Source organism: Manis javanica, chromosome 4 (assembly GCF_040802235.1).
Source record: "Manis javanica isolate MJ-LG chromosome 4, MJ_LKY, whole genome shotgun sequence".
Lineage (NCBI taxonomy): Eukaryota > Metazoa > Chordata > Mammalia > Pholidota > Manidae > Manis > Manis javanica.
The window spans coordinates 142,652,162-142,679,897 of NC_133159.1; the positions used below are offsets into that span (position 1 = coordinate 142,652,162).

The 27,736-nt window shown below is 40.6% G+C and overlaps 1 protein-coding gene across 2 annotated transcripts; it reads right to left on the minus strand.

Moving 5' to 3' along the window:
• PSMD11 (proteasome 26S subunit, non-ATPase 11) lies at positions 1 to 27,736 on the minus strand. 2 transcript variants are annotated; one of them, XM_037018642.2, is made up of 14 exons: positions 27,577 to 27,736; positions 25,150 to 25,251; positions 19,801 to 19,925; positions 13,989 to 14,060; positions 13,529 to 13,586; positions 11,191 to 11,385; positions 7,165 to 7,309; positions 6,280 to 6,340; positions 4,483 to 4,545; positions 2,894 to 3,019; positions 2,356 to 2,391; positions 2,054 to 2,105; positions 1,621 to 1,763; positions 1 to 1,505 (listed from the first exon to the last, which is right to left on the minus strand). In XM_037018642.2, the coding sequence occupies exons 1-13, from the start codon at positions 27,665 to 27,667 to the stop codon at positions 1,621 to 1,623; spliced, it is 1,269 nt and encodes a 422-aa protein (XP_036874537.1). In that variant the 5' UTR covers positions 27,668 to 27,736; the 3' UTR covers positions 1 to 1,505. The 2 variants fall into 2 exon arrangements, with proteins under 2 accessions (XP_036874537.1, XP_036874538.1); XM_037018643.2 differs by lacking the exons at positions 1 to 1,505; positions 1,621 to 1,763; positions 2,054 to 2,105; positions 2,356 to 2,391 and adding an exon at positions 2,427 to 2,568.

The window sequence follows — 27,736 nt, forward strand, 5'->3', positions numbered from 1 at the left end:
TTTTGAAAAAAAAATTGTTTTTATTGGAACTCATCTGAACATCAGATATACCTGGTGTTGGTTAGCAAGAACCGTTTGTACATTTGATATTGATGGTGCCAAAACCAAAACAGTGACTGGACATGATGGGGAGAGATGTTCAAGAACAAAAACATGATTTTGGAGAGGAAAGTAAAAGCCAGTCAGATTCACAGAGGATGCAAAACCTGGTACAACAAAATCCTTTTACAAAATATAAATTTATTATGAAAACCTGGAAGGATAATTTGAGAAAGGGAAAGAAAGATAAAAGGAGGCCAGCAGGAAGAAGGCATGAGGTGGGGAGAGGAAAAGACAAAGAGAAGATAAGAGGAAGAAAATACAGCTGAACACAACAGAGGTGCAGAAGCTTACCTGCCCAGATGGCATTACCGCCTTGCTAAGCAATCTCATCATAAAACAAAGCATGCTGAAGCACAGTGCTCTACCTCCCACTCAACTTCTAGGACGGAAATAAAGAGGCTCCCGAGGAGGCGAACATGAGGTCGCTTGAAAATCCAACAACAAAAAACAAAAAAACCCACATCCCACAGTCTCATTTCCGATGATCACTGTTAAAAAAAGGAAAAAACCCATCTGACAGCAGGAGAGGAGGAGTGGGAAAGGGAGAGAAGCTGATGGATTTCAGACAGCCTGGCTCCCCTGGAGGGGGAAGGTGGAAGGAAGAGACACGCGGGAATGGTCTCCACTTCGGAGGGGAAAGCGAAGGGAGAGAAAAGAGCAGAGAAGGGACAATTAAAACACTGAAATCTAATCTAGTTTACTGGGTTAAAAAGAGCCACATGCACAGCAGGCCCCAAGGGTCCACACTGCTCCTCGTGTGGCCGGAGTGGGCACCAGCTCCTGGACTCATTCCCCTTCCTTCACAGGCCGGAGCGGAGCTGTGCAGGTGCAGCGGCAGACCTTCGGCCAGCCTGCCGGCCCCCTTGCTTGGGGAAGGGCTAGTGGACAGGCCATAGGGCAGGGGAAAGAACACCGGAACACCTCATTTCAAATAACAAAGAAAATAGCAGTCTATACACAGTTGTTTGTTTTGGTTCAGTACAAACAGAATAAAAAGTCGTTGCTTTGATGGTCAGGCAAACACCCAATTCTGAAGAGAGGTGACGCCAGGCAGGTGGATCAGGAGCCCCCAGTGGTTGGCGGAGGGCCTGGCTTTGCGGCCTTCTCCCAAGAGGCAGAGAGCACAGCTTTGGGTAGTGTAAGCCTTTTCCTTTTATTTAGAATAACCTTTTTTTTTCTTTTTCTTTTTTTTTAAGCAATTTCCCCACTCCCAAGTAGGGCCAGTAAAGATTACATGAAAACTGGCACACCTATTGGCTGGAATACAGATGCACCAAATGAGGATTTAAAAACTTTCCGAGCGAAAAGTAGAACATAAAGAAAAAAGAATCCCCTAGCATTTTCCCCAAAGGTTTCACTCTCCCGCCACACACACTCTCCAAAGGACCGCTACAGATCCAACTCTGCAAGAGAAGACAGAGCAGTGTCAATCGGGGAAGCCGCCAGGCCACCAGGAGGCTCTCAGTCTTGACAGGCAGAAGACAGCGCTGCCCAGGCTGGTCCAGCACCAGCACTCACCTATGTCAGTTTCTTGGCTTTGTTGTAGAGGGAATCCACTACTTTACTCATGTTCTGAATTGTTTCCAGAGCAGCTTCATAAGTTTTATCTACTGGGGGTTCATCGAAAATAATCAAGACACCCTCCCCCTGGTCCAAGATCCCTGCAGGAAACACAAGGTCAGCCCAGGTAAAAAAAGGGGTTAGAGGCCAAGCATGTGAGAAGAAGCCCACTCCCCAGCTGCCTAACTTTCTCCAGAAAGGAATACAGAGCACAGCGCATGTCTCCCTGTTCACTTGTGCATGTTTTTTATACTCTCATCACAGGGATAAGAGGGGCCAGGATCCCAGGAAACCACCAAGTGAGACAAAAACATCTTTCAAGATAAGAGCACGATGTCTCTTCAACCATTTCATCACTACCAGCCCCCTCATCTGTGTGACTGTTACTCACCATGAAATTTCTTGTCAAGAATCATCTGCGATAATTTCCGTTCCACATCAGCCTAAAATCAAAGCACATTATTAAAGAGGCCAGTATCCACTAGTCAGAGATAACACTGATGTGAAAGCCTTGTATCAAAGGGTCTTAGGGCAATTGGATTAAAAAACACAACAGCAACAATGCAACTCCAGCTCTGAGCCCAAGTCCCCATTCCCCACTGAGAAGCTTGGGAGCTTTCCAACAAGGCCCATTGGGTGTAAGCACACTCCCACCCCCATCCCTATTCCCAAGGAAAGCTCAGGATTCCTTACCTTGGAGAGTTTGATGAGGCTAGATATGTGTTCAATCTAAAAGGAAAGGCAGAGAGACACCAACACTGAAAGTTTTACTTTTGCCTCTAATATGGGGGATCAGGAGGGTGAATTGCTCTCTCTTGAAATCTTGCTGAATGTCTCTACAGGGTCAGACGCTCTTTGGCCGTGCTTAGGTCTCCTGTGCTTTGTCCATCAGCCTGCCCTTCATCACTACAGACAATATATACACTCCTGTTCCACACACCCAGTGACAAAACGTTTACCATACACACAGTAACTAGAAAAGCAAGGAGGAGACTACACTCAATACAAGGTGGGCACTCCCGCCAGCCTCTGCCCCCCAGCATCCCTCTCCTCAACTGCAGTTCCCATGTTTAGAAAAGCCCAAGCTCCTGGGGGCCTCTTGCCCACCAGGCACACTCCGGAAGCGGAAGCGAGTCCCTATTCTGGATGGGAGCGGAGGGGGAGCAGTGAGGATGCCTAGCCAGGACCCCCTCACGCCAGAGAAAGGCTCAAGCCCCAGCAGAGTTCTTACCTGTACTCGGGAAAAAGGCTCAATGACTCGGATCAGATTCTGTTCCAGTAAGTTATCATACAGCTTGGCCAAGTGTGTGCTGATGATGGGGTCATCCCGGAGCTCCACCCGGTAGTCAGTCAGGGCCTGCCAAAAGAGCCAGTCACAGAGATGGCACAGGGGAGCACTGGAAGTCACTCTACTCCTAGGTTCCTTAACAGCCCACTGGCCCTTGTAACTACATGGTTGACTGGGGTTCTGGAGGACTTGGTTGGGGATGGAAGAACAGCCGTGACAGAGAACAGAAGAAAAGGAACATTAAGAACTAAAGATGGAGCCACCTCTAGGCACCACCTTTCCATCTGAAAGCCCCATGTTAACAGCTCAAACTACTTAAGCCCCAAGAGCAGCTCAGCTTGTAAATCAAATTAACTAAACAAGCAGTTCTCAACATGTATTTTTACAGGACAAACAGTGTCTCCACTGGGGGGAAAAGAATTCTGAGATTAAATAATAGGAAATGCTGAATTCCATAGCTAGCTCTTGAAATTTTATAAGGAACATCACCATAGTACAGTTCAGCAATTAAAAGAAAACAAAGTACCTTTCTAACTTTAACCCTAGTGTCCCCCAAATAACTGGCGACAGACCCTTTTTCCAAGGAGCCCCTATTTATCAAAGTGTTTCATCGAACACTCCAAACTTTGGAGGAAAATGATGGAGACAGTTTGCTTATTCATGTATGTAACAATTACCGTTAGTAAATCAACGTCCCCGCCTCATGTCAACTGTGCTACAAGGTATATGGGAAGCAACAGATCATGCCAAGTGTGGGAACTGGCAAGAAGCCTCCAGAAGGGTGATGAACCTTGGCAGCAGCCAGTCTAGTCTCCACCCACACTAACGTTTTCTTCCTGGGTCTAGGTTTACATTCTCTGTATATGCAGACTGAGAAGACAGAGGCTCAGAGGAGAACGCACAGGACACACCCTACTGCTCACACAAGCTTTTCTCCCTTTTCAAACCTTCACAAACCATGAGTAAAAAACACAGGAGGGAAAGCAAGTCTGGAACATCAGCCTGAAAGTATCTTCCAGCCCAGCTGCACACACTAAGATTTCTCTTTTGCCCACAGAGGAGGAGCAGACCTGGCGTTTCTGGACCTGAGGGAATACCTACGACTGTGCCACATGCAACAAGCACTAGGCATGGAGTCAAACCCTGACACACATTAGCTCTGTGACTTCCAGCATCCTCTCTGACTCCCAGCTTCCTCAGCCATAAAATGCAGGTAATAGGCTTGTTGTGAAAAAAGGATGACAGGAAGAACTTTGTGAAACTGACAGGTGCTATATATAAATGAGGTATTACAACTCAACAAGTCTCATTGCACAAAAGTGTTTAACTATGTCCTGGTTTGGATATCCTGCTACAACAGAGATGTAACCACGGGGGAAGACTAGGAGAATGATACATGGAATTGCTCTGTGCTCTCTTTATAACTTCTTATGAAACTATAATCACTTAAAAATTAAAAAAAAAATTTTTTTACAAGTACTTAAATGCTCCTCTCCTCCACCCGTTCCCTACCAACCCGATACCATACTTACCTTTTCAAAATCTGCCAGTGATCTGTTCTTGCTAGCCTGAGCCACACATTTTAATGCTTCTGTCTAAAAATAAAGAGAAAAATAGTGAAAGTGACCTATTTTACACATTTCCATCCCAACAAACAAGTCTCGTAAGCAGGCTATGTTCATACAACTTCTGGCTACAAGGAAGAACCTGCACCACTGTTTTTCTTCTTCAGAGACCTGGGAAGAAAAGCCACTGTTTGTGCCACCCATTAGCCCTTTGAAATCTGAAATGATTTAATACTAACAGAAAGTTTCCCCCCAAAAACACAGACCCCAATATGACATTTTCCAAAGAAGAACAAGCTAAAAGGGAAAATGGCCAGAAAACTGTGATTTCTTCCCCCAACTCCAAGACCTCCTTATCCCCTCAGACTCCTTTTTGCCCTGTTTTACCAAGACTCATTCTGCTAGGTTTGGTAGAGCACTGGCCTAGGTTTTTCAGGGTTGAGGCATCAAAATTCTCCCCATTACACTGATTCCTAAAACCCCATAGAAGGATGAAGCTACAACCAAGTGGTTATGGGCAATTTGTAACTTGGTTATAAAAGGCACAAGTGATCAAGCTATCAAATCTCCATTCAACAATAAATCTACAACATTCATCTTTCTAGACCAGCCTGACTCCAGCTTGAAAGCTGCCATCGAGGTACAAAGGACCAAAAGAAGCTCCTCTTGTAACCAGTCCATGTACTTAAACTAGGATTGGGTATCTTATACAGCAGACTTTTAAAATGGTGCAAAAAGCTAACCATTAGTATATTTTGTCTCCACTACTGTCCTACAATAACAAATGTCATGAGAAAAGCCTGAAACTAAGAGCCAGAAAATCCAAGTTCAAAGCCTGGCTCCACCATTTGCTAGTTACCTGACCTTGCCCTGGATATTTAACCTCTCTCAGCCAATCTCCTCAACTCCAGTTCTAGAGAGGGGAGTGAGTCTTTCACCATAGTATTAACAGGATTCTTGTGGTCAAAACCAGGAGCTGATCTGAAACTTTCTGATGAAAAGCCAATTAGGATCACTTGTAGAGAAGGAGGAAGTCATCTGTTGTGGCCATTCCTCCAAAAGAAATAATAAGATAACCAATCTGTCTGTTTACAGACAACTGCATTCGAAATTTAGAAAGATTACTTTTACTTCACTAGTGATAATCAAGCAAAGTACAAAGAACAGATGATCCAGACATCTGAGACTTCATCTTTACATAGGTCACATTCTTCCCTACTTAGGCACAAAGGGGGTACTGACCTCCAATGAATGGCTTCTTCTTGCACCATACCCAAAACTTAGGACATGAGTGGAAAGATACTGATATGAGAAGCACTCAGGGGAGATACCAAAACCTAGTTTCTGTGCCAAGCAATCCAACCTCCCCAAAGCACATGGGCATCAGACCTTACCAGGCTCTAGAGTCAGAGGAGCCAATACTTCACGTCCCATATATGATAAATTGACAAGTCAGGCTCACGGCAGATAATTTTTCTGGCCAAAATTAAATACAATATAACTCACTACAGATGCTACATACAGTTCAGTTCTCTAAGTCTCTCAAACCACCTGGTATCCATGACAGCACCAAAATACTGAGTCTCCAGACCAATAATTTAACACTATAGGAAATATACTAAATGGGCTTAAGGGAAAGGGGCAAAAAAAGAATGAAGAGTAGAATGGAGACCTGAAGAGCACTGGTCCCACTGGGCATCATGACTGACAACAAGCTAGCATCAGAGGGAATAGAAATCAGAACTGCAGTCAGTATTCCCTTACCTGCCTCCCCGCATACCGAAGTGCAAGCTTCCCGCTCACCAAGGCCTGGACATCTTCTGGGCTAGAAAAAAAGACACTTGGTCAATTGTTCCAGAATGTTACATTTCTAAGTATAGGTTTAAGCAAATTTCTTTTTCTCAGAGTTCTACTGAGAAGACCCTGCCCACAGAGATAACGAATCCCCAGCCCTAAACCCATATGCCCTTCACATTGCAGAAGCCAGACTTTTCACCACACTGGGCCAAAGCTCAGCACTTAAATAAGAAAACTCCAACGTTATAAAGAAAGCTGCACTAAACCTACCAAAAGTAATAAACCCAACAGGCAGAATGGTTAAGCATAAGGTCAAATCCCAATATAACAGATCTTAGTAAAACAGCACCCCTGTGTAATCCAAAGATCCAAACAGCATCCCAGTCAGTCTCATTTATTCCCAAAGGAATGTGGACAAATTCTGTAGAATTCTTTATAAAAAGACCTTTGTCAAAATCTCTGCTGCTCCCTTTTTCAAACCTCTCCCTAACCTCTTTCTTAACCCACTCCCATTCTGGGTGGCCCAGTTGCTGCTACTGTTCTGTCAGCTATTTCCTGGCCCTCTGCCCTGTGCTCAGCACCTCATCTGGAGAGAATAACCACAGGATGAGGAAAACATTCCAAGAGGCTAGGAAGGAGATTTCTAAACTCTGTCTCTCCAACTCTGAAAAACTAGTGATCAGAAGTGCTTTGGATACCTTTAACCCTCCCCCTCTACCTCAACCAGCTCCAGAAGTGGCTCCTGCTGCTCCTTTAACTGGCCAAACTCCCTGCCCAAGCTATCTCTGCTACGGCAGGGAAACTTAGCTGAAAGACTTAAGTTCTCATATCCCAAAGTTAATGTGCACCTACGTGTTGAGCATGATTTTGCACAGCAACATGTACTTCAAAGATGTGATGGCCTTGGGGCTATCGATGGAGTCATAACCCTCAAATGCTTCATAGAAATATGAGTATGCAGTTTTCCAATCCTTCTCCTCTGCTGCATGAATAATACCTGGGCATTGAAAAGAAAGGAGTAAGAACCACATGAATAATGGAACCAGGAAAGATCAGCGCTGGAAAGGGCCTCAGAAATCTATCCCAACCCCATCTACTTATTGAAGAGCACAGGAAAGGACCTGCCCAAAGTCTCTGTCAGCTAGTTCAATGTTATCTTGCCAATACACATTCCAAAGATGTTAAAGACCCAACTCAAGAGGGATCCTAAAAACCACCTACTCTAACATCTTTTCCCATGCTTTCCATCACCACTGCAGTCCTACTATGTTCTGGAGCCACTAGAAAAAGCCATGTCTACCCTAAATGACATCACCTTCACAAGTCAGGAAGTTGATGCAAATATCCCTGGACTGCTTGAATGACCTGTTCTGATATTTCTCTAAGATAGTTTTTCTAAAGTTGACATTTTTATATGTAAGCAGCTTTCAGGGGAGAAGAAAAAAATCCAATCTCTCATATTCTCATTATAGATATTTGTCCTTTATGGATGTGCTTTTGCCTAGATGCAATCAGTATATAGATTTCACATAACGCCAAATCCATGAACTTAATATACATAGTTAAGCATCTCCTCAGGCTGATATACCATAGTTCATCTAAACAACTCTCTACTGCTTAACAGTTGGATTGCCTCCAATGAGCTGAACTTTGATTAAATCTGCTATGACCCCCAATCTACACATCACTTGAGATAACATGAAGTTTGGTTCCTTTTATTTTGAGAGACAGCTAAGCCCTCAGATTCTGTATCAGTTCTAACTGCCTCAACCCCTTATGAGGCTACACACCGCAGCCCCATCCATTTGTTTACCACAGTGCTTCCTAACATTTTTCACATCAAGGTACATGTAGAAAGTATTCAGCCCACTAGAGTAAAAGGATGAAACTGCTTACACATGACCCCAGAGGATTGATGTTTCAGCACACTTTTAACCCACCTGTCACATACTTGGTATGCCTGGCATGACACCTGGGAACTTCTGGCTTAGTAACCATTTATTGAGTGATACATGCCATGCCCAGTACTTTTTACCCTACCCAAAAAGCCTCCTATTTTGAGGCTGAAGTAATCAGATCCTTCTACTACTGTTCTTAATTAGAAGCCTGGAGAAAAGTGGCCCCTCCCTACAACCAAGAAGAGCTCCTTTAAGAGTACCCAACAAACTATTAACACTACTAACCTAGCTGAGTTAGAATCACCATTGTCCCAGATCTCCTAGCCTAGAAGTAGAAGAGCATATACCAGACCCAAAATAAGATGGTTAATAATAAATAAATAAATAAATATATATATATAAAATAAGCACCAAGAACTGGTATACTGCTTTTCCAAGCACATCGTAAGTAGAGGCCACATGAGGACTATGAGTACAGAGCTGGCATATGAGGTCCGTTATTTAAAAAAACAAAACAAAAAACTAGACTGTCACTCATTCACACAAATATTAACAAGCACCTACCATATATCAAGCACTGGTATAGCCACTATAGAGGAAATACATGAATAAAGCAAGGAGTCACTGTCTCACAAAGGGAAAGACATCACCAAAATGGAAAGAGGAGATTAGTACCATTAATATGTAGAAAGAATACCTCTGACAGGGAAGTCTGAGAGCAAAGAGGGCACCGAAAAAAAGTTTATAAAGGAGACATCTGAGCTGGATGTGGAAGAAATACATCAGATTTTGCCAAAAGGACAGATGAAAGGGGACTTCCCAAGCAAAGAGAAAATGTGCAAAGCACAGAAGCAGGAACACACGAAGTCACTGGTGACTAGGACTGAAAACCAGAGATGAGGATGAAAAGGAAAGGTTGCCTTCCTTTTGAATGCCAAATTAAAGTAAAATTTAGCCTGGGATAATGTGGAACCATAGGAAAATTACATGATCAGATTTGTTTCAGAAAAGAGACTGGGGCCAAATAAGGCAAAGAGGATTGGGAAAAGTGATTAGGGACAATTAGATCAATAAACGATTACTCCAGTGGTCTAGGCCTTAATGACAGTAGTGACTACAGAGATGGAAAGGAAAGGGCAGATTTAAAGGCACATTCAACCTAATGTGGCAACTAATTTGATATGAAGGGTAAAGGAGAATGGAGTAAAAATACCCCAAAGACAAGAGCTTGAGCAACTAATCAATAATGATTTGTTAACTAAATAGGAAATGTAGAAAACAACAATTGAGGATGAAGAGGTTAGATAATATTTTAGTTTTGACACATTAAGACCGAGATATCTATGGAATATTTAGGTGTGTACATATATTCACTATGCAGCTATAACTCTGGATCTGGAATTCAGGAAAGGGACGCTACTGCAGATCCAGATGAAGAGACGATCAGTGGTACGTGGCAGCTAAAGCCATGGGACAGTATGGAATCAGGCAAGAGTCAGACAGAGCAGAGAGAGGAACTATGAGAACAACGCTGAGGGACACCCACACTTCATAGGCAGTCAGAAGGAAGAGGGGACAGCAAAGTGGGACTGAAGATAAATTAGTCAAGGGAAGGGACTAAGAGGACAGTGACGTTAAAGAAGACTAGAGTATTCATTGGGGTCAAATTCCCTGCCAAAAGTCAGAGGTTACAAAGGGGCTGTTCAACTTCTCTCAAGGGGTCAACAGAGTCACCTAGTAAGGAGGATACTCTCTCAACTTTTTCAAGAAGCTTGCATACAGCAATTTAAAAAGAGAAATGGCTGTTTTCAGCTGAAGCAGTTCAAAGATTAAGAGAAAGATCCAAGTGGACAAGAAAGACTAAACATTTAGAATAGAACAAAAAGACAGGAAGAAGGATCACCTGATAAGGGGTAAAATGCAGTGATACAAAACCTGGAAAGAAAAGTAAAGCTGGTTCACGTAAAAAAGGCCTCTATTTCCTGAGAAATACAATGCTAATTCAACTCTTGTCCATTAAGGAAGAGCATAATAAAAGAGTAGGGGCTTAAAGAAAGTGCAAATATTTGGTCAATGCTAGGTATTGTCATAAGAGCTTTATATTCATCATCTCATTTAATCCTCATCACAATCCTATGAGGAGGTAAATTATTACCACCATTCTATAGATCAGCTAAAGATAAATAGCTTACCCAAAGTCATACAGCCAAAAATTGACAAAACTGAAATTTCAACCCAGGAAAGTTTGTTTCTAGAACTTTTGCTCCTAAAAACTGAGTAATGAAACATGTCATTTGCTACTAACAATATATCAGAGGCAAGCGGGGCAGCTATTCTCTCTGTAACAGATGTGGAAACAAAGATTGCAGAGGTTATTAACACCAGGCTTACACTAGGCTTCTGCCTCCAGTCCCAGCGCTTCTTTCAGTGATGGTAATAAATTACAACTAATAGTTGCCAACTACAAGAAGAAGTATTCTACTGCACATCCATGGCCTCCTAGCCCCAACTCCATCAGAAAGTTATCCACTACACAAGACTGAAACTGAGGCTGGGGAGTCTTTCCTCAGCCCTGATCTGAGGCCCTCTGGAAAAGTCCAACATGCTTTACAAAGGTCTCGAAGTGACAACAGACTTGGTTAGTCCAACCCTGAAAGGAAGTGCTACCATCTAAGGGGCTCTGACGGAGAGCTTTCTAAACCTAAGTGAGACTGCTCTAGGACCTCAGCTCTAACAACAGGTTATCTGGTCAACCACAAATAAGCATGTTCTGAATGTATTTTAGGCATTATTAGCAGTTAATGGAGGGGAGTGGGAAGGGCAGAGGGCAGCTGGCTAGAGAGGTAGCCTTCTAACTGGCTTCTCTGAGGAAGCTTGAGCCCCATCAGCCAATTTTATCCTGCAGCCACTACCCCATTCCTTCTACCTATGAGATAAGATCATCTTTAAGAAAACATCCCATAACAGCTATGAGTATTACCTGACTGCATATCCAAGGTGGCCTGCAATTTAGGGGGGCAGTAGATGGCATTTGCTGTAGTTCGAGCAGAGGTTAAGGCAGCTCGGGCTTTCGGTAGGTTGCTCAGGGCATGGTATGTTTTGCTTTCTAAAAGCTGTACTTCTACCAAAAGGGCTTTATCATCCATCTTTTTCAATTCTCGCAGCAACTGAGAACCTGGAGAAGAAAAATACACACACCCTTTGTTAGCCATAATCATAGTACCTTAATACTGTAAAATCTCACTTTCCCACCCTCGTAAGAACACTCAGGATAAAGAAACCTGCCTGAACTCAAGATGAGGTTATGTATTTGCAAGAATTAAATTTTCTGCTAGCATGGTATTATCCAGAAGAAAAGCATAGATGTCTTTGAACTTCCTGCATACAAAGGACAAAATCAGACCCCAGAGTCTTAAAGCACTCCAAATATGTGAATACACTAAGAATTTCCATCCAGAAAACCCTGAAACTTGTCATCCAGTTTGGAGTCTAATCTCACTCTCTTCCTGTCCAGCAATCACAAGCCTACATACCCAACACCAGGCACCAGGATTGGTGGGGGAAGGAAAGAGTTCTGGACATACCAGTGTTCTCCAAATACACCTTCTTCCCCGTCTCAGATGAGAAAATCAAATCTAAACAGACTTCATGATACATAAAAATTAACCCAAAATGAATCAAAGATCTAACTGTAAGAGCTAAACCAATAAAACATAGGAGTAAATCTTTACGATCTTCAATCAGACAATGACTTCTTAGATATGATACCAAAAGTATAACAAAAGAAAAAATGATAAATTAAAATGTGCTTCAGAGGACACCCTCCAGAAAGTGAAAAAACAACCCATAGAATGGGGGGAAAAAATATTAGCAAATCATATATTCCATAAAGGGACTTGTATCCACAATAAACAATAAAAACACAAATAAGCCAATTAAAGAATAAGCAAAGGACTTGAACAGACATTTCTACCAAGACATACAAATAGCCAATAAGTACAAGAAAAGATGCTTAATATCATTAGCCATTAGGGAAATACAAATAAAAACCACAATTAGATACCACTTTACACCCACAAAGTGAGCTAAAGTAAAAAAAACAGAGAATATTAACAAATGTTAGGACAGGGAGAAACTGGAACCCTCACTGCTGGTGAGACTATATAATGGTATAGCCACTTTGGAATCAGTTTGGCAGTTCCTCAAAAGTTAAACAGAGTTACTACAGTGCCCAGGAATTCCACTCCTGGGTATATACTCCAAAGAACAACATATCCACATGAAACCTGTTCATAGCAGTATTCACAATAACCAAAAAGTGGGAACAATCTAAATGGCCATCAACTGCTGAATGAATAAATAAAATATGGCATGGCCATAAAATGGACTATTACACAGTAATAAAAATTGAATGAAGTACTGATATATGCTACCACATGGATGGTCCTTGAAAACATTTTGCATAAGTGAATTAAGCCAGTCACAAAAAACCCCACATTGTATGATTCCACTTAGACGAAATGTCCAGAACAGGCAAATCTACAGAGGCAGAAAGTACATTAGTGGTTGCCTAGGTCTGGGGGTGCGGAGATGATGGATGGGAAAGTGATAACTAATGGGTACACAGGGTTCTTTCTGGGGTGATAAAAGTGTCCTGAAATCAGATAATGATGGTGGTTGCACAGCTTTGTGAATATACTAAAAACCACCGGACTGTACTCTTTAAAAGGATGAATTTTATGGTCTGTGAAATTATATCTTAATAAAACTATTACTTTTAAATGCTATTATTTGTTTGAACCATATGAAATTGCCATTTTTGCAGGATAAAAAATTGAATACTGGCAATTTTTCACTCTCACAGATCACATAAGCCATATTTTTCCATGTGGGGTAAACAGTCTGGATTTACCCGTTAATTGAAAAAAAAGAAAGCAGTAGGCAAATACTTCAGAGTTTTTAAAGACCACATGGGAGAAAGCATTTAGTCAGCCCACTGTAGTTTCCATATATTTTGTACCCAATTAATACCTTGAGATATAAAATAGATTTTAATAATTACAAGTAGATATAGTAACTGTGATAAGTAAAATACTTGTAATTTGACCCTTTTGTTCTATAAATCTGACAGATTAACCCTAGTTTCTTAGAACTTCCAAATGCAGTTTTATATGACAGATTCAGTAATTATAAGCCACCTTAAATCCTTCTTAGAAGTAGGCAAACATAAATTAATATGTTAGTAAGAGTACAGCCTGGTTCAGAATACATTTATTTAGCTAGCTATATGCCTTATTAATTTCCTCCAACTTACTTACCCAAATGTAATGCCTCCTGGTACCTCTTGGTATCAAAGTACAAAGACACCAGTCTTGCCTAGGAAAGAGAAAAGGCATTGACTGATGGAAAGGGAGAAAAAAAAGCCAAAGAAAGAAATCAAAGACTGACAGTCACAGAATTGTTACTGTTGAGCGTACAAGTCCTGATGATAGCATCAAATCTAGTCAAAGAAATTATCTAGTCCATGGCTACATCTCCCATTATGGCCACTGACTGTTAACTTTACCATGTTGCTGCTTACTTCTCTGAACCAAGTAGCAGCTCTGTCTTTCAAAACTTCAACCAGAGCAATTCTCCTAAGTGAAATTACTACCAATAATCTTTGGGTAACTGAATAATACAAAGTTGCTGAAAATACTTCTGATCAGGATGGTGTCACTTACATTCATAGTCTGTCAAATGTGTAGGGACCTGAAATCAATTAACATAAGCACATACCTCCAAAGCTTGGCGTAAGAAAGTTCTTTTCTCTGATTTGGCCCATTCGATGCACTCTAAACACAACTCGACCTGGAGCAGAGACAGTACATGCAGCATTATGTCCTCACATTCTACCCACAAACCATGCTTTGGAGAACAGTTTTAATTTCCTCCCTATATATTATCTAAGTTGCTCTGTTTAATGTTCCAGGGAACATGCCTTGATCCACAATATCTCAATGTGTAATGGTTATGTCATATTGGAGAATCAGCCTGGCTTTTTATACACGAAGTTTCTTTGGGCTTAGACTGTGTTCTTGTGGAAAAGAGCTTCATCTTCAAGATTCCCCTTCTACCTTCCCAGAAGGGACCCAGAACTTCCAACATATGGATAGCCCTAGAATGTAATTTTCTACAATGGCTGAGGAATTTTTAAAGCAGAAATTTCTCCCTGAATAGTTGCAAACAGTAATAGTAATCTGTTAATGTGAATACACTGGTAATAAGGGGGAGAAATTTTCTGCCTAGGCACAAATGTCTTGATCCTGTTTCCCCTAGACTCAAAAGGTCCAGCTGCCTCTTTCCTTTCAGATACTAAGAAGAGCAGCTAACCAATTCATCAATTCATCTTCACAATACAGCAAACTTAACTTATAATAAAGGGAGTAAAAATAAATTCAAATTAGTCTAACACTTAAAAGGACTTTTCAGCTTTATTTAAAGGCACTATGAACCCCCAGTCCTATCTGCCACCCAAGCAGTGATATAATATGCAAATTAACTGATTTAAAGTAGTGTTCTATGCTAGATGGTCTACATGCCATCAGGTATCCCTGACAGAGTAGCTGTGACAAAGTACCTATTAAGTATTGCAGAGCGTGTATGTACCACTTTTGTTACTGAAGTTTGTATTAAGATTCTTAATCAGAGCATAAGATAAAAAGAAACTGATTCCACTGATTGCTAATACAACAGGTTTTTATTTAAGTCCGAAGTTCTCTAAGAGATGTTGTAAGGAGAGAAAAGGAAACAACAGATGGTCTGCTTTAAACTCCTTAGTCTAAGCTCACTAAATAAATGGATGACATTACATACTACTTGGAGTTCCAATGAAATCTTTACAACTCATTGGAGCCCCCTGGTGGCTACTTAATCTCCAACTCCAAACTCTCTCAACTGACCCCATAACAAATCTACAAAGACTAAAATAAAAGCAAGTCAATCACAAATTTAGAGTTATGTTCTGAAAAGTCAAACTCAAAAGTAAGATCTCTGTTCATTATGTAAATGGAACTGAAAATATTTTACTGAATATTTTTAGTAAAAAAACAGTCTTTTAGTCCTATATGTTGTGGGAGACTAAGAAATGCTTACTACCATCACAATTTTACCCAGGCAGTTTTTTCAAACAATACAAAAATAAATGCCTAGGCTCCTGATTGAGTGGTCTGGATATAGTATGGCCACTCTGATGTATTTCCTAGTTAAGAAACACTGAATTCTACTCCAGCCTCTTCACCTGTCCCCATTTCCCTGACAATCCAGATGTTAAGTGACTTACCCATTCATGGTCACATATCAGCTGATGGCATTAGAACTGACTCTATCTCTAGGGCTCTTTCTACCTCAACCAGCCTTAATAAGTTCGGGTCATTCCAGACATTTCTCCTAGAGCACAGATTCTTCACAAAAATGACCTGCCCATCTGTTATCAATTATGGGGTACAAGATTTGCATTATCTAGGACTCTAACTGGTGGAACCAGCACTCCACTTCTAAGGAAGAATTTTAAAGGCCACTGCCTTTGCTTCACAGCTACTTTGTTTGAGAGGCTCTGTGCTTTGTTAATGCTGACAGCGACTTGTAAAGGGGAAAGAATATGCGAGAAGCCCATGCTTCTGGAGGAAGTCCGTACTTGAGTACACAAGCTTGATGCAGTCACAATTAGATACTGAAGTTTTAAATTAATACACCCAACCATTTTTTTAAAATGCCTTTATTAAGTAAATTTCAATGGTAAAAAAAAAAACAGTTAAATTAACAAGTTTATTCACTACCATTCCAAGGCTCAAATTCTCTAGCACAAGCTCCTTTTTTCCACTGGTGTAACTATTTCAATAATAGAATTTTCAACATACAGTTTCTTAAAATGTGCTATTGTATGTTTTAGTTGGACAGACTTTACCAAAAAATGACTTCCCTTAGGCAACTACGTACAGATTCCTGCAAAGTAAGGTTAATTTCGGAATTTCAATTTGGCAAGGGTCTGGTTCAGTCTCCTTTCTCCCCTGCCCATTCCAATTTTCTTTTACTGCCAATCACTCCATCCTCACTCTTCTAACCTACCCCCACATCCTCACTTTCTATGCTCTAAACCTTATACAATTAACCTGATCTTAATCTGAATCATAAGCTTTCAGGACACAGCAAGCCAAAGACTGTTCTGTAGATCTGACTTAACGGTTAGTCCCCACACAAAAAAGGCAAGGAACACCCCCTCCCACATACTCTTGGTACCAAACTCTCTAACAAAAAGTTCCTAACTCCTTTAACAATGTTCTAAAACTTTGTATTTTGCATCAGGGCTCAATACTACTATGACAGTGATCCACCTATGCTCCTCTATTGTTTCCCCTCACTCCAAGTTGAAGACCTTGAGTCATCTAGACAAATGAAGTAACACTCATGCTTCTATCTCAATTCAATAACTTTATGTCTTAACAAAGTATCTGCTGATCATCTACCACGACAAAGACATCCACACCTTCCTACAACAAATACTAGTTATGTGGCTCCCCTGGGCCAAACTACTCTGAGGGCCAACGATACAGCAGTGAATAGGACAAAGTAGTTATGCTAACGGAATTTATATTCTAAGGTGGGTAGAGATGTTAATAAGTAAAATAAATATGAAGAAAAGTAAAGCAGAGATAAAGTATTCTGAATAGGATGATCAAGGAAAGTCTCTGAGGAAGTGAAATACAAGCAAAATGAAATGTAAGAAGTGATCTGAAGGAAAAAACCACGGTAAAATCAGGCTGAGAGCAATCAAGATACATAAAAATGCCCCAAGGCCAAAACAGTCTGAAGTTCCGGCAAAAAAGCCAGTATTACAGCTGTAAAGAAAGTAAAAGAATAGTATGGTGGGTGAGATCAGAGGTAGCCATGGTTAAGGAGTAACCAGGTATTAGAAATGAGAAGAGCTCTGTGGTACCACAAAGTATACACTGCTTTACCTGAATGAAATTTTATTACAGTAAAGAAGGCAAATGTTTAAGTAACTGTCATATATGGCAGAATAATAAAAAATAGGCACAAATCATGACGTGGATCAGTGACAGAATTAAGATCACACTGAAGACAACAAGCAAAGATTTCTGGCTGCAACCTGAGATGAGACTACAGAAGGGAAAGGTACAGTATGAGGCACACACAGGGCTTGCTCAGCAAACAGCCAGGCATCTAACATAACTGGCATTATTTGGTACGCTCACAGAATCCCAGGATATCAGGCTGCTGTGATAGGTTGTACTAGAGAAAACCATTAAATACCTAATTTTCCAGGCAACGGGGAGCCACTGAAGGCTCAAGCTGGGGGTGAGTGGGGAGAAGAATAAAATACTCAGAGGGCTGGCTAGCTGGTAGGCTCTCTCTCACAATGGTGGTATACAGGATGGAATGAGGCTTTTGCACTAGCCTAAATAAGAAATAATTAGGAACCAAACTACACGTTAGTTGCAAAGAAAGAACAAATAAAAGAGGTAGAGAAGCAAACATTGAAGAAAGTTGAATTGACATTAATTTAATAAATGGTTGAATATTGATGGCTATTGTTGAGTTTGAGGTACAGGTGTAATAGTTCTGGATGATTCATAATTTGTTCGAAAACAAGCAAATAACGTATAATACACAAAAATAATTAAAAGAAGCCCTGCTAGAATATTATACAAAAAATAAGGCATTATCATTACTATGAAGTAGGAGAAAGAGAAATATTTTGGATCCTGTGAATTGTGCTCAGAAAAAAAAGAAGCGGCCCTGCTAAGTGGATAAAGACTGTGGCTCTTGAGAAAAAGTTAAATTGTTAATCATCAAAAACAACCAAACCGGCAGTTTTTACTTGGCACTAAAGAAACACTGGTGATAAAATGAGACAATACCTAGGAATGGTTCCCTTCAGCCTATGAAAAGAAAGAAAGGCTTCTAGTTGACAAAATGTCATGTGCAACGAGCACTGGCACTGTACACAGTTAAAGGAGGGCCTAAGCAGACATGGAACCACATGGTCAAGGCCAGTAAATCCCACTAGCCAGTTGTTAAGAAAGCAGTGTATGATTTGAGGACTTCCACAGAGGAGGAGAACCAATCATTAAATAAATACGGCTCTATCCACTGAGTCAGCTCTATGTTATGGGAAGGGTCAAATTCCAGAAACTTCAGTATACAAAAGAGGAGTTGGAAAAATTTTTGCCTAAAAACTCCAAGTAACATGTATCAGTCTGTTTCAAACTAACATTATTGCACAGCCCATTTGAAGGCACACTATTTCAAAAAAAAAATGGTGCCACTTCTTCATAAGAATTAAAAAAAAAAAAAGTTAGCTAAGACTAATACCCCTTTAAAAAAAACATTTTTCTTTTACATGATTCATAGAAATAATTCTAATGCTTTGAGTCAAAAGGCCTAAATATTATCCACTTTTGATCTGCTATCATGAAACATAGTTCTCTCAGAAAGAGATGAATTTGAAGACCTCTCTACAGATGAATTTTCTACAAATGAAATTAGTTTATGGTGTTTAAATTAGGCTTCAAAGAATCACTAAGGCAAGAAACGAAATTTTACAAAAGACATGACTTCAAAGTGGAATCCACATGTCCTAGGTTTCTGAAATTCCTCATTATTTATTCAATATGCTGCTATGCTCTTTCATACCTTTCCCTTGTACACCCACAGAGGCTACAGCAAACAATCAGACACATTACTAATTAGCTATTCCTATCCCTGCCCTTATTACTAGGTGATGCTGTATATATTTATTGCCTGTCTTCCTCATTAAAATATAATCCTTGTGATGGCAGTGACTGTGTGTTTTTAACAAATGTATCCCCTACTAGTACCTATAACACTGCCTATCACATAACAGGCATTCAATGAGTACTGATCAATATATCTATAGGGAAGACAACAACTACAGTCACAAACAGGTTCAAGCAACCACAATATACCCTGCTTGAATCTGCAACATTTTCCAAAATCCGTTTCATCTTTGATAGTGTCTCCTTCTCTGAAACTGCAGAAAATACAGGTATCTTTGAAATGTTAGAAGCAGCTCAGTGACTCCACAGAGGCACCCTTCAACACAACTCAGCATCTAGTCTGAACTTGTAGAAAAGAGTACAGGTGACCAAAGTCACCTCAGCACACACAAGACAGAAACAGATGGATGCTCCCCACAATAAAAGCATATACGCAGTATAAAACATGCCAAGAAGGGATGCTACAAGACTTATTTAGTGCTCACCATGAGCTTTGGTGACACAGAAAACATTACAAAGGTGTGGCAATACAATACCTCAAAGACAAGAATCAGTTTGTGACCCTGATGTAATGAGAATTCCAGGGACCACTGACACTCTCCACTTACAAAGCAAAGCATGGAACAGACCCGAAGTATCAAATGCCCTGTAACAAAGAGAAACTGACATGATATGTCCTGAGCTGTCCTCCCAGCTGTCCCTTCCCCATTAGTACCACAGTGCAGGTAGGCATTTCTTTCACTTAAACACTTTTTTCCATATTGTCTACCTTCTTCATTAAAGTAGTTTACCTCTTGCCCTGTAGCTGCTTCCATATCAAGAAACAGATCAAGAAGAGATCGGACCAGACGAGCTGCTTTAGCCTTGCTGATGGAATTCAAGAAGGGTCGTACATACTTCAGGAGTCCTCCAAGCTCTGTGTGGAAGACAATTCAGAAAAGAAACAGTTAACATCAATATTAGGGACAAAATATCCATTAAAAAAATGATCAAGATCATAAAACCAGTACTGTCACTGGAATCAGTCTAAATGAAACTTAGTAGGAATTCAAAGCATTCTTAGCAGGTAACAGAGTAGCAAAAATAAGTAAACAACATATACCAAATTTGTATTCTATTCCTCACTCAGCCACTGGATTACTATGAGGGCCCTGGAAAAAGCTTCTATCTCTCTGCCTCGTTTATCCATCTTAATGAAAGATAAACAGCAAGGTACTCATAATTTCAAGAGAACAGTTTTCTAGAACATGAAATATGCTGGGTCTCTGCCACCTCACACAAAATCATTGCCTCACAACCAACAAATCTGATCAGGTTATAGGAGTAATTTCTTTTTTTTTTAAATTTCTCAGTCTGCCTTAGCAGTTGCTCTAAACACAAAGAGATTTTCCATTCCAGGTTCACCTTTTCCTCCCTTCCTGACGTACTCCTCAGTTTACCCTTCTAGCAGTGTCACTTCCCTAGCACTCTTGTGAATAAACTTTTCACATGTAAGTTAAGGTGTTCTTCTCTTAAAGTTACATGCTTTAAAATTCCTCATTAACCTGCCAAACCTAAGTATTAAACTATAACCAAACAAGGTGTCCACCACAGAGGTGTTTTCCCCCTGTATAAGAAAACAAACTGGTACAGTAATTTTAAGGGAGCATCTTCAGAAACACTAATAAAGATTAAGAGAATATTTCAACAACTAAGTAAGTACTTTTGGAAAGTAGGTTAAAATTACTTTAGTGCCACTGCCTCTTTAATATTCTCCAACTGTAGACTCACCCTCCTGAGAACTGTAATTCAGGGCAAGCAAACCTTACCCTCCTGAGAGTGCTAATTCAGGGTCCTAAAATCCTCATCTGCCTAAATAGTCACAGGTTGCATGGGACTGTGTCAGGTACAAAACAGACTTTCTATATAGTGGAAAAATTCATCTTTCCCTTTATTCCCCAGTACTGATCTTTGATAGGTCCCACTATCTAAGATTTTTTTCCCATTCTGCCACTCCATTTACTCTGTATAGATTAAACACATTCCTGTTTTCATGACTTCCTTATGCTGCATTCCCATCTGGAATTTCTCCCCATCTTCTCTACCAATGTAAAATCTTGGATATCCTTTTAGGTCCAGCTAAAGTCCTATTGAGTCATCCATGCCACTGATTTCTCCCTTTCAAATTCCTTTTGTACATATGCAAATTTCAATTATATTATAAAACTGTAGCTTTTTAAAAGCAGTCTAGTGCAATGTGCCTTCTCCCACATCATCTCCTACTATGCCTGAAAAATTCTGAACAATTTTTAATGAAAGAAATGTTCAAAAGCAGACTATTCCAATGTTGATCAAATTAAACTGATCTTTTTAAAACAGAAGTCTATATCCTCCTTCAACATGGCTTCAAATATTTGAAGACAACTATCATTTATATCTAACTTTCCCTTTCTCCAAGCTGAACGCCTTTAGCTATTTCAACTGTCCCTCTGAAGCCTGGTTTCTAGATTCCTTATCACTTGGTTGCCCTACTCTGAAGAAACACTAGTTTGCAAATGTACCACTCGTAGTAGCCAGAACTAAAAACAATGCTCCAGGTGGGGTCTGACCAGTAAAGCCATGGCTTAATTCTCTCGATCTGGCCCCTCTCTAGATCTGGTAACACAAGACAGCATGTTTTGCTTTTTCTTATAGCACTCTTTGTTCAGACTGAGTCCGTTAAGATCTTTTTTGCATAAACAGATAATTCCCCACCCTCTGTGTTGATAAATACTTTAAGTATATAACTTTATACTTACCACACTTGAATTTAATCTTGCTGGATTTGGCAATAACTCTGAATCTTAATTCTGTCCTCTACCGTACTGAGCCATCTACAAAAATAAGCATGCCTTCTGAAATGGCTTTGGCCATAATGCCAGACACTGACCAGAAGAACAAGGACATACACCTATCACGAGATGCTAGACCTCCCTCCAGGTCAACAGATAATGCATCTGTCATGATAAATGCATAACTTACACCTGTCATTAAATTACAGCACATGTTCACATATCCTGCTTACATCAGAAAAGTAATATATATTGTTCCTCTAACCCAGGGGTTGGCAAAGTTTCTGTGAAGAGCGAAATAGTAAATATTTTAGGCTTTGCAGGCTGTGGTCTCAGTGGCAGGTAGGCCATTGTAGTGCAGAAGCAATAATACATATATAAACAAATGGATGTGACTTGTTCCAACAAAACTTTACTTACAAAAATAACTGGCAAGCCATTGTCTATGAAGCCCTGCAAATCTACTGGGCTGATAACACAAACCAAAGATAACTAAGGTGGCTATGAAATAGTCTTTTCTTATTAAAGTGATTTTAAGTGATTAAAACCTCTTTATCAAATAGTCTGTTCTAGAACTTTATTGATGATTATCAGTTCATACTATCTAGAATTTTTTTTCATTACCTTCTTGAAAACTGGAATAATGTTTTGCCCATTCTCAGTTTCTTTATACACTTCCATCTTCCATGATTTTTCTCAGAATAATAATAGTAGCTCTATAAATACATCTGCTAGAACTGTTCTTTTGATATTAAAAGACAGAATTTGTCAGAGCCTAGAGATTTGAACTTATTTAAAGAGACTATCTCCTATCTCTTCTCTCACCTACCTTGGCTTTAATTCTCTCTGATGTTACTTCTATCTTTTCTTTTTGAAAATCATTTTCCTTCCTGGAAAAGGCAGGAGCAAAACATGGGCTAGACAGTCTGCCTTTCTCTCTAGCACCTGCTAGAATCACAGTATTTTCTCCAAACACTCGGTGTTATTCTTCTTACCCTAACAGAGAAACAAATGGCCTCTTAGTTGCCAAAAGACTCAGTTCATTTTTCAATTTAGTCTGCTACTGTTTCTTATTCTTTCCTCATTACATTGTTTCTCTCCATGTTGATACACACTGAATTAACTTTTTTTTAATTCCCATAGAATCATATTGACCTCTTCCTCTTATTTTCACTAAAATTATTTGCAATTATATGTCCAGAACTTCCTTTTTAGGATTTCACAGAACTAAACCTAATCCTTTTAAGAGTCTCAGGCTATGAAATCTGCAAATTCCAAGCCCAGACATCATGTTTGATGATGTTCAGCACTACTTTCAATCACTATTATGCATCAGTGCTGTCTAATTCACTAATTCCCAAGGGACTGCTTCTGGTTAGGGATCCTACCAAACTTTTTGAGTAGAGTACTTAGCATGCTGCTAGCTATATATTAAACACACAATAAAGCAAAATTGAAGATAATGGAACAGACATGTTTTCTGTCCTCAAGGAAACCAAAAATCAAAGGAACACAAACCTGTCAATTATTAATAGCAAAGACAGGTAAATGAATGTAGGCCTCAAGACTTCCTTAGGGTTTCTATTATATATACCTATACTCATCAAACTCTTTCTTAGAATCCAATGTTAACTGGAAAAGTTTTTGAAAGTCTTTATGATTCACCTGTTAAATCCCAATAGGTTTAGAAGTTTACACTTCTAACCTTCTCAGGTATTGGGTCACAAGGAGGGGAGGGCAAGGCCTTAGAAGAGAGAAAAGCACAAAATAGGAATTTAAAACAAAACAGTACACATTTTTGGATAAATTTTCTGAAACAGTGACTATACCACATGACATTTTAAATTATCCATGCTACTGGGGAAAACACATTTCAACATGTTGGATATGTCAACAACAGAAAAAACTTAAATCACTTTACCTGGCTTTCTAATTCTTTCAGTAAAAATATTTTATTAGTTACATTTTGTATGGACTACTTATTCAAACTATTTTGCAACCCCCAAGCTGACACTGACAGGCAAAAGGACTACATAAATACATTAAATAGGAGGGAATTCAGCTTAAAATGAAAAGGCTAGCACCTACCACTGATAATCCATAAGCAGATGTAACTGTAAAAAGCAATAACCATTATACCATGAGGCCATGGGCTCTGAAGTGGGACTACAGGAGTCTAAATCCTGACTCTCTTATGTGCTAGCTGAGTCATCTTGGATAAATTATTAAACTTTTCTGTATACAGTTTCCTCAAATGTAAAGGGGATTACAGTATCTACCTTATCAAGTTGTTTGAAGGATTGTTTGGGTTTAAAACAGCAACTAGTTCATGGTAAGCATTCAAAAACTATTTTCCTTATTACAGATAGTTTTAAATGCTATTTTAAAAAAAGATTCATGAATCACATAAACACATCCTCCCAATTTCATACATAGTTACTCAGCTTTCTATTAACTGAGCCCAATAATTAATAAGCTATTCACCCTTAATTAGGAAACATCTCAGTTCTCAAGTAACTTTTGCTAGCTTCCACCTATAGTTCTCTTGGATAACAACATAATTTTGGGGAAAAGAATTCAAAGGTCACTTACTTATCTTAATCCATTCTAATCAGATAAGGTCTAAATTCACTTTAAAGTTTACAAAAGCCATCCATTTTAAGTTTAAGCCAGCTTCTCTATAAATAATATTACCACTTTACTGGTCAAAGGCCCTTTCTGGTCAGCAGGACTTTCACTCCAAGGACAAACCCATCAACAGAATATCATCTCCAGCCTAGAAATTCAACAGTTCAGTTACAACTAAAGTATTTGGGCAATTACATGCACAAAGTCCTAGGTACCAGTGAAGACATTTTGGGAAGGTTCTTTCCATTTAATATCTTACTCATTCTGTATCAGAAATAAAAGACAGCAAGTCTTTTACTTGGATAGCAAATCCCTAGTCATTTGCAAGTCAGGGACCTAAAGTCACTATCCACTTTCCATACATCAGAGCTGCCCGGTGAAGTAACTGAAGACTGCTGCTGCCTGTACATATGGGAATACAGTGTAAATTCAAACCAGGAACAAATCACAGATCACTATATCCCATCAGGAACAGGACTTTTCCTCACCTGCAGAACAAAAACTCTTTCATGAAAAGAACTGAGTTGAACAACCACTTAACTTCCTGCTACAAAGCTTAGGCTCAGTAAGTTGGCAATAAAATTGAATTATACCACCAATAAAGTGTGGATGCATTCCTAATGTTCCTTTACTCCAACAAAAACTTGACACTTGACCCAGCATTTCAGGTAAAAGAGAGAGCAACCCACTGGCAGCACTTACCTGCAGCTTGTCCAGTCTTTGCCAGGAGAGACCCCAGTTCCAGGATGCTCTGCTCTTTGACCTGCACTGCCTCCTCATCATTCTCCTGAATGTCACGCTTCACTGGAAGAGGAAAATGCAAACCTTCTTAAAATTCTGATAAAAAGTGAAGACTGGGGGAAATTTCACCCTCACGAGACATTACAAACTCAAACAGTTAATAAAAGACAAATTCTAGAGAGCTTTAAATAAAAAGTAAAATTATCATGTAGGACATGTCCCATGTAAATCACAAAAATAGATTCCTCTGTGATTTTAAATGTCCTTTTTTTCAGTCTACCAAGTAGAATTTTCTTTACCCACATACACTAAGGTTTCTGTTGCAGTCACCTGGTTAAAGCAAAATTCAAACAAAGCAAGTTCTTCATACTTGGGGTGGTAAAGCTCCATGCTAGGCACTACCTTATCTAAAAATAGGAAACATACGTATGCATTTACCTGCCACAAACTAAAATCAAATAACCAAGTTATTGATGAGTATGAAGTCAAAAGTCTGCTAAGAATAAACTTTAGGCCTATGGAAACCCTCAGCTTTAGGTGTGTTAAGGATAAGGAATCCTACAAAGCCATTCAGGAAAAACAACCCAATCAAAGCGCCAGTGTGATCCTTAGGAGGGACTGCTCCTTTAGAATGGACTCAGAACCTATTAAAATAACTTTGTGCTATCTGCCCCACTTTCAACAGTTAATAACTATTCTACCACTCCAACACTGAAGAGCCTCTCCAACTTTGTAGTGATAATTTTAGTGATCATCACTAGTTATCACTTTTCTTAAAAGCATCATGACTTGACAAAAACCAAGATTTTGATACTCCATGATGGAGTCCGGAAAAAGTAAGGCAGTCAAGCATCATGACTCAAGCTTGCTCTAACAGGGAACCTTTAGGGAACTCTCCTAGTACAGTGGGCAAGCAAGAAATACTCTAATGACAGTATTTACCATAATTTCCACATTATAAAAGACAAAATATTAGGCACTAGGCACACACAGACACAAATCATGCTCATATTAGTTCTAAGTATTACTGTGTACTCACAGAATAAAAATACATAATTAGCAGTGACTGAGATGACTCTGGTTCTGTAACTGTAACTGAACTAAGTCAAGATCAGAACTTCAAAATGAAACACCCCTTATTTACCAATATCATCCATTCACCGATGCAGCTTAACCCTCACCTCCTCTCCTTCTCGAACACTCCCAAAGATAAAGACATTAAGGTCACTGTCCTTTCTCCATGCAAGTCAGAAGTACCAAAACTCAACAGACATTAATAAGCCAACATAAAAGCCAACATTCTGGAGGTCCCACATCCAAGTGCATTCTCATACTACTTGTTGATTCAATTCGAATCTTTTAAAGCTACATTAAAAAGATCATATTAGTACATGTTAAGAGTTAGCCCATGCCTTAACTGAACCCTTTATGACTGAACATTAAAAGCCATCTCTGTCATCATAAGTCTATTTCTGTTCACACCTGAATCCCGGTAAAAAGCTGTCAGAAGCGACTGGCTAAGGCTCCCATTTCAGTTTCCTTGCTTTGTGCAAGATGTAAAACAATCATATTGCAGCCTTAAGAAAAATTTCCATCATTTTCTCCGGCAATATGCAGCCGGTCGATTCCAGAGTTCCCTAACTCCGCGGCTGACAACTAACTCCCCCAACTCACTTCCAACCTCTTACCGGGAGACTAGACGATCAGTCACCTCCACCAGCCGGGCGGTCCCACCCCAACATCTCGCTCTTACACTCTACACGGGGGCAAAGGAAGCTCTCGGTCACCTCCTCAAACCAAACGCCAACCCGAGATGTGTGGTCCCCCTTTAACGCAGCTTTCCGCCGCGGCGCACGGAAGAAGTAGCAGCTCCCAACGTCCCGCGTAAGGAAACTCCAGGAGCAAAGCGAGCGCTCGCGCTCCCACCCGGAGGAGCAGTGCTGATGGTAACGGCGGGAAATGCTTGTCTGCGGCGGGTTTCGCCAAGGCCCTTACTCGAGACGCAGACCAGGTCGGAACACGCCGCCGGCGGCACGGCTCCGCTCCCGGCCACGGGCCAGCCCGCAAGGGCCAGGCGGGGAATGAGGGTGGGAGAGGCGGGGAATGAGGGTGGGAGCGGCGGGGCCCGGCTCGGCCCGCTCTCCTACCCCAGGCTGGCCCGCCGTGAGTCAGCAGCCAGCGAGGGGGCGCCGGGGTGCCTCGGGGCTTCCTACCGGGGCGGGACCCGGGGGCTCCGGGAAGTCCTAGCGGCCTGTGCCCCGGCCCGTCCCCCTCACACAGTGAGTCAGCAGCACCGGAGCCGGCTAACCCGGCCCCGCTCCGCCGCCGCCGCCCGACACAAGCCAAGCGGTTCCCGCAGGGCTGGGGAGGGGGCGCGGCGGCCTTTACCTATGGAGTGCAGGATGTCGATGGACGCCTCCCGGTCGGTGCTGAGTAGAGACTGGGCTCTCTGGAACTCCACCACCGCCGCTGCCGCCATCTTACCGCTTTCAGACCGTCCCGGCCGCGGCCGCCGTCGCCGGAAATACACGCCCGGAAGATCCGCCCT